The sequence below is a fragment of the Alligator mississippiensis genome, chromosome 1, assembly GCF_030867095.1.
Source record: "Alligator mississippiensis isolate rAllMis1 chromosome 1, rAllMis1, whole genome shotgun sequence".
NCBI lineage: Eukaryota > Metazoa > Chordata > Crocodylia > Alligatoridae > Alligator > Alligator mississippiensis.
The window spans coordinates 220,703,014-220,715,253 of NC_081824.1; the positions used below are offsets into that span (position 1 = coordinate 220,703,014).

Below are 12,240 nucleotides of genomic sequence, written 5' to 3' on the forward strand. Positions count from 1 at the left end.
TAAGCATTAACTTTACTCCCCATCATTACTGTTTTTTGGTGAGTCAGCTCTACTTTTACATATATTTGATAAGATGTATCATTTGCTGCAGTGTAACACAATACGAGTCTAAATTGTTTCCCTATTGCTTATGTTATAACAGATATTAGTTAGTTGCACATTGGTTATAACTGCATAAACCACCTAAATGCATGGAATCTTTTGGTTCTGTTGTCTATTTTGTGACATAATTGAACTCTTTATTTGTGTCATAGTTGCTGTACCTGGTTAAGGGATGGCAGCTTTTAGATGCCTTCAAAATAATGAGAGTTAATCACTTTCACGATTGCTGGTACCCCAGCACTGGGCATGGTTGGGTTAACCACTGCTTAATGAGCATTGTTTATGTTAAGTTTGGGAAATCATATATGCTCAGATCAAATATGGAGATGTGATTAAGTGCACGCAGTCCTGAGGCTATGCGTACTTAAATGAAGTACCATGGTTTCAGAACACCTTAGAACTCCTTTGGCATCTACAGCTAGGAGACAAATATATGGGGGTGTTTTAGAAAGCAATGGCTATTTTGTGTGCAGTGATCACTTACTGAGACGTATCACTTCTCTATGTAGTTGTAAGTGGTAGGTGTGTTCAACAGTGCTGCCATCAGTGTTCCCTCTGCTGCTACTTAGTTCCCATGCATTGTACACACAGTGTTTTTACTGAGGAATTGCCATTACTTTCTGAAACACCTTCACATTTTTAAGAAATGTAGCTCAAGGTTTTGAACCTTTTTTTGTTGTTTAAAAAATGTCAAGCATAAGATATTAATGCTGTAATTGATTGGTAAAATTTGCCCGTTTGCAGTAGCTGTTTGAGCTGTAGAGCCTGTGCAGCCCAAAGTACAATTTATAAAGCTAACACAGGGCAAGAAGAAGCTGAAGGAAAAACTCTGCCAGGTGAAGGTAGCGAAAGTAGGGAATTCATTAAGGTTCAAACCTCTGTGGATTCTGGAATAATGGTGCTTTTACATGGAGCTCGTAAGCTCTCTATAATATTTTACTGGGTAAGCAGAGGTCATGTAGAGTTTGAGCTCTCTCTGTAGGCTGTTTGGAAGCTTGAGGTCCTACGGAACTTCCGAGCTATGCCTTCAGGTTGGGAAGAAAAGCTATGGTTCCTGTTCTCTTTCCTTGTGGATGCACTTACTCTGCACTCTTTAGGTAAGTAGAGTACCAGGCAAGTTTCATTCATTGAAAGTAAAGCTCCTACTGTTTATTTGGACGGAGACATTTTGCCATTATAAAATTAAAAAAAACCCCCAAAACTTGCAAAACAGCTCTCTGGCCTGAGCTGCAACATTTAAACTAAGGTATGGAAACCAGACAATTTGGAGCAAACACTTGTGTGCAAATAAATATGTGGGTGATTCTACCTCTAAAGCTGTCTATCTTCCCTTTAACAGGATTCTGCTTATAATCACTGTAACTGGTAAGGCATTCTGTAGATATACAGTCTGTAAACTGTCACTCCTGTGCAGTGAACAGCTATGTGCATAGTGAATTGAATACAGGTATATGAGGCATGCTTTTGGAATGTGACGTCTTGGACATGGAATGGGAGGATAAATGAGAAGGTCAGGGGGGGTAAAATGCTTTTTGACTTGGAGTTGGTGTTTGGGGAAAGGAGTTCTGTTCTGTTCACATCTGTGCAGTTTTGTGCAGATTTTCTGTTCCTTATAGGGAGAAAAGATGTTGGGTTGTAGGTGGCAGTTGTGCTGTGGATGAGTAGCAGTTTAAGAGCATGTATTTTGGTGTTGTCGGTGTGCTTAAGATGGTTTCTGGTATTCAAAAATTGGGGGATCGAGGGGAGTAGGAATTGGTTTGTGAAGGTAAGCTTAAAAGTACATCTAGGAGACACCAAACTATGCATATTTGATTTTTGTATTTTTTAACTATACATTTCAATCTTGTAATTGCTATACGGTTTTGATGGGTGACTGCGCCTGAAAGCTTGCCAAGAACTTTTTTCCAGCTACTCAGTTGGTCTAATGCAAGGTATCACATCTACCCAAAGAACTTTGTCTGTAAATTCCTTGGTATTTGCACCAACACTGTCTTTTAATATACATTCTTGAACAACTTAATTTCTTCTGACTCCATTTGAACTTTATGATGGCAATGTTAAGGATGTAAACTATAAGGAATATAAAATGTCATGAAACTCGAGTAAGTTCTTTCAAATAATGCTTGGTTGGTTTTAAAACTGGTTTGGGGCATTTACACGGTGTTAAAGAAACCTAAGATAATTAGGCAGAAGTCAGGGCAGGGTGACACCTGAGAGACTAGCTGCTTCAGAAAGGCACAAACTTTTCCAGGGAGCAACCTGCTTTGTCAGATGCTATCTAATGTAATCAGTAAGTTATTCAGCCGCAGTGGCAATCCCTCAATTCAAGGTTGATTTCTGCCATGGCTCACTGATGGGTCTTGAGGTGACTTGAATGGTCTAACTTGAGTTATTAAAACACACAGGAAATCTTCTCATCCTGTTTTTTTCTGGTCAGAAAAACTGGCCAGTTAGAACATTCAAATTTATCTCTGCTTGGTCATATCTTGCCAGGATTAAAACGATTTGGTCCTCGTTCAATTTACAAATGAATTTACAGACAAAGTTCTTTGGGTAGATGTGATACCTTGCATTAAACCCATCCTAAACCGTGAGGATTACATAAAGGAAGCCAACAGACAGCTCTCTGACACCACCTACTACAAAGAACTACAAGAAAATCCTACTCCCCTTTTCACCAAAAAACTCAACAATACCATCAAATCATTTCCACCGAGATCACAAGAAAAACTACAGACCTTGATCCCCCCACTACCTAACCCAGGGACTTTTTACATGCTCCCTAAAATCCACAAACAAGGGAACCCTGGCAGACTTATCATATCCAACCATGGGACCCTAACTGAAGAAATATCAGGTTTTGTTGAATCCATCCTAAAACTGCTTGTCACCCACAGAGCAAGTTTTGTCCAAGACACCACAGACTTGCTACGGAAACTTAAAAACATAGACCACCTTCCCAGCAACACACTCCTAGCCACCATGGACGTTACCAGCCTATACACCAACATCCCACACCAGGATGGCATCCATGCCTGCCTTACATATCTACAGGAACAAGATTACAACCCAGAATACAGACCCAGAGATATCACTGAGCTTATACACTTCACCCTCACACACAACATTTTCACTTTTAATAATCAACACTTCCTCCAGACGATGGGAACAGCTATGGGCACTAAAATGGCCCCACAGTATGCCAACCTTTTTATGAGCCACCTGGAAGAAGACTTCCTCAAGAACTGCACCATCAAACCCTTGCTGTACTTACGATATATCGATGACACCTTCATCATTTGGAGTGAGAACCAGGAATCTCTAATTGAGTTCCACCAGAAATTCAACAGTCACCATTCCTCCATCCAACTTCCTTTAGAATACTCCAGCACCAACATCCCCTTTTTAGACACAATGATCAGTATCCAGAAGGGTAAAATACAGACCACAGTATACAAGAAACCCACAGACCAACACACATATCTGCACAAAAGCAGCAATCACCCGAAACACACCAAAAAAGCTGTGATATACAGCCAAGCCCTCAGATACCACCGCATCTGTACTGAAGACAACACCCGGGATCGCCACCTCACCAATCTTAAAAAGGCTTTCACCCAGCAAGGACACTCCTCCAGAGAGGTAGATCGCACGTTTGAAAGAGCCACCTGGATACCACGTGAAGAACTGCTGCAGTACAGAAGAAAAACACCCACAAATTGCACACCGCTGGTTATGACCTATCACCCATCCCTTGAACCTATATGGAACGAACCTCACCAACCTCATCACAAGAAGCAAACTTCCTCAGCCCCAGAACATACCAAAAGGATCCAGACCATGCCATGACAAGAAATGCAAAACCTGCCCCCACATCTCCACCACCTCCACTATTACTACACCCCACAACAGAGCCATCAGCATCCCAGGATCTTACAGCTGCACCTCCAGGAATGTAGTATACCTCATCCAATGCACCAAATGCCCTGATGGAAGATATGTAGGAGAGACCAGACAACAACCGCGCACCAGAATGAACACACACCGGAAATCCATCAAAGACAGAAACACCCAATTACCGGTGGGGGCACCATTTCTCACAGGAGGGCCACTCTCTCTTCAATCTCTCAGTCCTGATCCTCAAGGGAAATTTACACAACACATCCCAGAGACTAGCCTATGAGCTCCATTTCATCAACCTGCTGGATACTAGAGATCATGGACTAAACACAGACATTGGATTTTTGATACGTTACAGTCTGCCTGGCAACTGACTCCTCAGCCCAGCCCAGCCCAGCCCCTGGCTTGTTTACTTTTCATTCCATCCAGGAAGAGCACACAGCAACTGCTGCAGCTTCCTTAGCCTGACGAAGGGTTTTTGAACCCGAAAGCTTGCTTAGTAACTATTCTCCAACCATTTGGGTTGGTCTAATAAAAGATATCACATTCACCCAAGGAACCTTGTCTTGCTATGAACTTTATTTTCTCACTTGAAACTCTTTCCTCAAGCCTTTCTGTGAGGACAACAGGAGAGGAGAAAGTGATTGGATGCCTCGTAATTCCAGAAAAATGCACTTGTGTGGAGGGAGGAGCTTGGGAGGTGGGATGGTGGTGGAACTGGACTTCTCAAGAGAGTAATCAACAGGTTAGATGTTTTAAAAAGTAGATCTCTGTTCCTGGGAAAAATCATTTTGGACTATCTTTCCACACTGGTCAGTGAATTTTCAGCCTAGAAAGTCCTTACTTCTAATTAAGTTTTCAAAAGTAAGTTTTTAAAAGAAAGGATTACATTGCCATTTCTGTAACATATTCCTGATGTTTTATCCATTGAGTTACAGGATACACAACAGGATTTCATCCAACGTTTTTGTTGTGGTACTAAACACAAACAGAAAAAAAATGAATTTCAGCTGTTTGAATGGAAATGTGAAAGTGTGATAGGATGGAAAGAATGTTCTGTACTTTTTTCATTTTTGTTTAACTTATAAAATGTTTTATTTATAAACAGTGTTTTTTCTACTCCATCTTCATCTGCTTTTGTATGGAATTTTTAAAGTAAAAAAAAAATTGTACCAGCCCTGTTGGCACTGCTTTTATACAACAGTTTTATAATATCATGAATTTCAGTGACCTGGTATGTTATGGTTCACAGCACAAAGTATCTCCATTACTTTCTCTCTGAGTTTTCCCTTGCCTGAAGACGTTTGTTCCAGTCAGTAAGCCTTTGTACTGTGCATTGAAATCCAGCACTTAATCACTATTTTGGGCATGAACCACAGTGATTCATTTGGGCATTTTTAAGGAAACTTCAAATTAGACAGAATTTGTACTTTTTACTTCTTTTTTTTATGTGTATTTATACATCTCTGGAAACAAGAAATTTGTTCTTCTGTCATTCTCCTGCTTAACATTGTCAAGCAGCTTAACTAATAGAACAAAAAAGACACATTTTTAATAACTTAGATACAAACCAGATCATTGTCTCTGCATGGGTGGACTCTTGAATGGAGCCCAATAAATTGCAGCAGGGAATCTGTGCCTAATGTGAAGTTGGTTACAGGTCATGGATTTAATATGCTTCATCAAGACAAAGGATCTGCCTTATGCTACTGCAGTCATCAGTGTGCCCATATTTGGAGGATGTTTGATTTGCAGTTGTAGAATATATGTAATTTGTGTCTTTTTTTAGTGCACTAATCCTAATTTTAGGGTTAATGATATTAAGTAAAATCCAAATACTGTATTAACTAGAATCTAAGATAACACTAAATTTAAGATGACCCCTGAATAATTAGGTTCTATACCTGGAAATGTTAAATTAGTTATAATTTTCCACGTGTAGAATATAATTATTGGGTGGTCATCTTTAATTAATTCCCCCCACTGCCGTAGGGGGACAGGCAGTGCGGGAGCAGGTATTGTGAAGAGGTCAAGCATCTTCCCTCCTGCTTGTGCCTGCCCACCCCATAGCCTTAGGCCCCCACTTTCTCCTTCTGCCTCTGCTTTCTCCCATTTCCCGCCCCCCTTCCCCTTGCTCCATGCTGGCAGGCTCCATCCCTGTTCTAACCTGGGGCACTGAGCATGGCCCTAGTCCAGCCTCTGTAGCAGCTGTGTAGGCTGCATGCTGCTGCTCTGGGGCTAGGCTGGGGCAAGGGCTCATTGCCCTGGGCTGTAACGTGGACAGAGCCTGCTGGTGCAGAGCAACAGTAAAGGTGCGGGGGAGGAAGAGAGGGAGGTGGGTGAGCAGAGGCTTTGCAGTTGGGAGATGAGAGTGAAGAGGCTGAAAGCGGGAGATGGTGGGGTGCAGAGGTAGCGGAGGAGCGGTAGCTGCAGCTACAGCCCCAACCCCAGGTAGGGGCTGGAGCCTGAGCCACAGCAGCTGCTTGCCCACTTACTGCCTCTGTACTTGATTCTAAGGCGAGGGGCTTTTATTCTCATGTGAATTAGGGTGGGGGGAGGAACCTTGTCTGAGAAGGAAGTTCTGTATTTACTTGATTCTGTTTTCAGATAGAAAAGTTTTTGACTTAATAAACTTTGCCTGCTACTTTAGAAGATGGCCTTAAACATATAGAATTAATTTATACTAGAAAATGAAGTACATCCTCATTTTCTTATAAATGAGCAGCTGGAAAAAGTGTATGAATGTAGTGTTTGTTTATTCTTCATTGAAGGGAGAAAACTGAGGCCATATACAGCTGTTTGGTTCCTTGTGGGAGAATTATCACTCTTCCAGTAGAAACTAAAAGCATATGCACATTTGTTAAATTTCTCCTGGAAGAAATGTGCTTACTGGGGAGAAGGATCGTCCTTTGTCACTAAAAAAAGATCTTTCTTGCATGGGGATGTCTGGTTCAGGAATGAATGCCTGAACACTTTCCTGCTGCTCCACTCCTCCTGGACTGGGAGGAATCTGGTAGTGGGAAACAGCTCTCTTTGCCTTCCTGAGACTGGGTTACCCCAGTCCTGAGGAGGTATGAGCCGCAGTAACAGCTCATGTCTTTCTGGGACCAGGAGAAATCAAGTGGCTATGCATTCCCTCATCTGGGGAACATGCCAAGATGCTACTTTCTTCCCATTCCCCAGACTGGTGTGTCCGAGTTTAAAGAGGATAGGGAGCCCTTTTCAAATGAACACACCAGTCTGAATGAGGGACCGTCTTATTCTCAGCTGCACATGACCATTCTGGAGCCAAAGATGGGGGAGCTTCTCTAGCTGCATGTGTGGATTTAAAGAGGCACTGATGTGAGCTGCTGGGGATAAGAGAGCTTTCCCATATGCTGATTCTCATATGTGTGCCACTTTAAAGGGGTACAGAGTTGGGGATGTGGGATCTTCCTCATACCCAGCGATAGTGGCTGGACTCCTGTTTAAATTTGTGCATGCAGTTCAGGATGGGAGACCTTCCCACTGCTAGCTGCATATGCCTGTTTAAAAAGGTGCCCAGCAAAAGTTCATCCTCTGCTGCATATGCTGGACACCTCTTTAAAAGGGCATGTGCAAGTCGGGGTAAAGGAGTCTCTCTCCCCAGTTGCTGGGCTTGCAGTGGCCAGGGAACTTAAAAAGCAAGCTGGCATCAAGCTGGGGATCCCAGCTGCATGCAAGCTTTTTAAAGGTCCTTGGTGTTGTGAGCCTGATATCAGGGAAAATATCCTCAGTGGTCCCATGACAGGCCTTTTGTGCATTATATATTAAGAGATTATGAAGTACTATATCATGTGGTATGACATTGAAGAGGACTCTTGTGGGTCTCCTGCTATTGCTTTTTAGCTAATGGTTGTTCATTCTATTATGTGTATAAAGTTGTAGTGCTGTACTTACACAATTCAGTAGTCACTTTTTGATGTTCAAATTGAACTTTATTTTGGGAGTGGTTAAAAAAATACGTTGAAATGAGTGACTAATCAGCAAAGCCACATCTAATGTTTTACAGAAACAAAAGAATCGGGCAGTTTTTCAAATTTACAAAAGGTGTTTCAAAGGTATCTATTTCCCTCAGACCTTCCATGCTTGGTCTTTTCCATTTAACAACTTAAGTCACTGCATTTCAATTTTTATATTATCTTCCAAGACAGTACTGTTAGCTTCATGTCAGTTTAACTACTCTGTCAGTAGTATAGACTTCTTTATTCTTGCCTCTGCCTGGGTGTCTGAATTGTAGCTTACTTTATACCTGTTAGTAGGCAACCGTTGATCCTTCTGGATCATAATATTTGCATGAGAAGTCACCAGGACATTTGATCATATACTTAGGCAGGAATATGGAGGAGTGGAGGATTCCCAGACCTTCCATCCCCACTTTAGCCTGCTGAGACAGAATTCAAAAGCCAGACCAAATCCAGACAGATGGTGCCTTGATGGCTGTAGTTATATGTACATCTGGGAATCAAACCCAGGTCTCCCGTGTGGCAGACAAGGATTAAAATTTAAGAAACCACCCCAGATAAGTTTCCAGTGACTTCTCTATTGTTTCTGAATGATTCATGCATTTCTATGGTGTTACCAACAGTGTCCGTGAAAGTCGCTCAATTTTCCAGATGTCCTCACGATAAAAGGAGTTATTTTAGTTTTCCACCTTCTACTTCTTGAATATTTCCAGCTTTTCTACATAAGGTTTGTTTTGTAAAACATGATGTCTACTCACATTTGTATTCCTCAGTACATTTAGTTCATGAGGCTATTGAAGGAAGCAAGGAAAAAACATAGTCATTTAGTCATGGCTAGTTTACTAGTTGAGGGTAATCTTTTCCTTTCTGCGCTAAGAATAACCTAACTTCGCCCAGCCATTTTGTGATTCCAAGAATATGGTCTCAGTTAAACCATCTGACACTGTTATAAATCAATAATCCTATGTCTTGAGCCTGTACTACGACATGTCTAAATTGCTCAGTTATTAAGAGCTCTCACAATTATCAGATTCAAAATTTGAACCACCTTCTTTTGAATACCTTTATCTTTAATGTTGGTGGCCACTGTTAACAGCTTAATCGGTTCTTGCATTTATTTTTCCCATCTTCCTCCTGACAACTGTAAATCGTACCAAAAAACTGACACCAGTACTGTCATCTGAACAAATTAAGAATACACGTTCCTTTTCTAGTCCAGTTTTCAGCTGCTGGTTTGCTTTCCTTCACACACTAAATATAGACTTTAATTGTGTTTCTGCCGCAAGGCAACCTTTAATGCACCATGACTTTTCTTTTTGGTCCAAGAAGTCTTTAAACAAACTGTTGGCACAAGAAAGAATTACCTTTCTTAGTCAGCATCAGAAAGTGGTTCCTGATGCTGCATGATACAGCGTGACATGTGAAAGCTAGCAGCAGACTTTGCACACACGTTAGACAACTGCACGAAAGCCAGAATTAATCAAATGGTTTTGCTCTTCTGTAAGCAAGGAGTTTTACGGATTGTTTGTAGGTAATGTAGAACATAAAATGTTTTTAGAAACTATACACCCTGAGCAAAGAAAGCATATCCTTTGCTATTTGAACATGCAAAGTCTCTTACACTACCGTGACTGCTTAATTTTTCTTTCTTAGGTAACAATAAACTTTTAGTGGGATGTAAGCAAAAACAAAACAGGCATTGTGCAAACAAATATTGAACAGTGTTCTGAAAGGCACCGTCTGTCAGCTGTGTCAAGCACTGGGAAACATTTACTTGTGTGGTTCTGCTAAGCAAATAAAACCCACCTATTACAGTACAGCAATTAATACTGTGTACTATAAGACCATAAGTGAGCTTCTTTGAGCAAGAGAACATCTTTTTTGAGCAAGAGAGCACCTTGTTGAACTGCCCCTAATCCCAAGAAAATACCTTCTTCCCTCCAACCCTTGCTCCCAAACCATTAAGTCCACTTGGAGTTCTCTTACAGAGGAGAAGTCCCTCCGAGACATTTGTTTCTACCTACTAATGGCCAAAGTGGAAAACAGTTAATTGAAAGGCAATGTCTCTTTTGTCCCAGCTAAGGAATTGTCCCCTGAGCAGCAGCAACAACATCAGGCCAGCATTAGATGATGGAATTGTATCACTGTATTAAGTGTATTAGCCAGTAGCATGTAACTAAGAATAGATGACTGAGGCTCCAACCCCAGGTGCTGCCTTGGGGAAAGTGCCACAGACTGGCAGCTGCCACTGCTGCTCAGGGCACAAAAACTGCTTTTTATGCCTCTCACATCAGCCCTTCCTTTAAACAAGCAGCAAACCTCCTGGCCTGCAAATATTAATAGTACCACTACCTGCTTTTTTTTTTTCTCTCCACAGAGCCTGTAGTTTGGAGTCAGTGAAGTGGCTTCAGCATTTTAAAAAAATATCATGAAATCCAACTTGCATACATTTGTCACAAGTCAGATTGTAGTTCTTGCTACTAACTGGGGGTGTAGAATACTTCTCAGTGGTACAGTTGAAACGCTTCCAGTATTCCCATTCACTAATCACAACTGGCATTACCTGCTCAATGCAGGTCAGCAATTGGACAGCTAGACCAGGGGTTGTCAACCATGGGTACACATGCCCCCAGAGGTACTTGGGAAGGCCCTAGGGGGTACGTGTGGGTGGGCAGGGATGACACTTACCACCCCACGCTGCCGCCTCCCAGGAGCAAGGCCAGGAGGAGGAGGGTAGCGGCACCCCTCTGAGGGCTGCACAGGCACTGCCTGGCTGGCCGGACACAAGGGAGGGGGAAGCTCATATGCGGCTGCTGCCACCGCCACCCGTGCTGCCACCGGTCCGCATCCAGCCGCGTGCCACTTCCCTCCCCCCCCACAACTCTGCATCCTGCTGCCAGGGGTACACTTATTAAAATAGGTTGAAAACCCCTGATCTAGAGTCTGCAAACAGGGGGAGAGCACCAGGAGTATTAGATGTATGTGAGAACTGGATGTTCGTAGTAGCTACTGTCATATAATGTTTCAAGGGAAAGTGCTTTCAGGGAGCACAAGACCATCTATTTTTGTCTTGGCCATGAATGAACGATGCCACAGAATGTAAAAAAAAGTCTGTTGTGGTGGAGTATTACCAGAATAACTTGAAAACCCCACAGCAGCACACACTTGACTTGCTGTCTTTGGGGAACTGAAGTTCTAGACAGTGTACTTATTTTTTTGTGCTGTTTTGTTTTTTCACATTTACTTCCACATGCACACATTGGAAAAAAAATAGGTTGGGAGGTACTGTAAGGAATATCCTGTAACTGATCCATTCAGCAGGCCACAGGACTATTAGGTAGGAACTCCTGACTTCCAATATTGACTCCTTTCTGAGGCTTTAGGCCACTCATTCTGGATCAGGAGACAAACTGAAGTTAATATGCGGTCAAAAATAGATTGTTTCATTTGGTTTTATGTAGCAGTATATTTTCAAAGTGCTTTACCAAATTTAGTTGTTTTTTATTATAATTATTTTTAAGCATAAAGAACTCTTTCATCAGCTTTCTTTTGCCATCCAGTTCCTCTCCACACTTTCTGATTTGATCTTTGTATTGCCTAAAAATAGTCTTACTTGCATCTAGATTGAGACTTTCTGCAGTTGTTTTACAGTTTGTCTTTTTTAGGTCATGATGTAGCCCATCAAACAGAAGATGACAAACTCAAGAGAAGTCAAAAGGATGATGAAGAACAAATTGCCAGATACAGAGAACTTTTACAGAGTATCCAAGAAAAAGAAAAAAAATGTGAAGAAAATGATATGGAAATGGAGATTAAATGGGTTCCAGGTAAATTTCTGGGTTTTTTTATTCCTTTTCTGACTTGAAAAAGCAAGTAATATTATTATTGGCCTACGTACTGAGGTACAGAGTAAAGAGAGGGATTTACGGTAATAGAAATTATGACCAGTATTTTTTTTTTAATTTCTCACCATTGAAATCCAGATGGGTCAAGGGAAAATGGGAGGAAATATGATTAAGCACCATTTCTCAGCTGAGGGTTGTCTGTCTAGTTTATAGTTCCTGCCAGGCATTTTTTTTTCCTTTTGATGTTTGCTTTGTCATTTGTCTTTTTAGAGATTTTCTTGAATTGATTGATTGTATTTGTGCTTGTCTTAAAATCATAACAGAACTATTTACATTTTAAGAAACAAAAATTGTTGGTTTCCCTATGTTAACATCAGAAAAGTATAAGAAATTTCTCGTTCAGAATGAAG

At 41.4% G+C, this 12,240-nt stretch overlaps 1 protein-coding gene across 2 annotated transcripts in view; it reads left to right on the plus strand.

Annotated features, from left to right (window-relative positions):
- ESF1 (ESF1 nucleolar pre-rRNA processing protein homolog) overlaps positions 1-12,240 on the plus strand; it is a 75,162-nt gene that overhangs the window by 21,741 nt on the left and 41,181 nt on the right. For both annotated transcript variants that reach the window (XM_014595026.3, XM_019500777.2), the window contains exon 9: positions 11,651-11,812. In XM_014595026.3, coding sequence (XP_014450512.1) covers positions 11,651-11,812 — 162 coding nt within the window. The remainder of the gene's footprint in view (positions 1-11,650; positions 11,813-12,240) is intronic.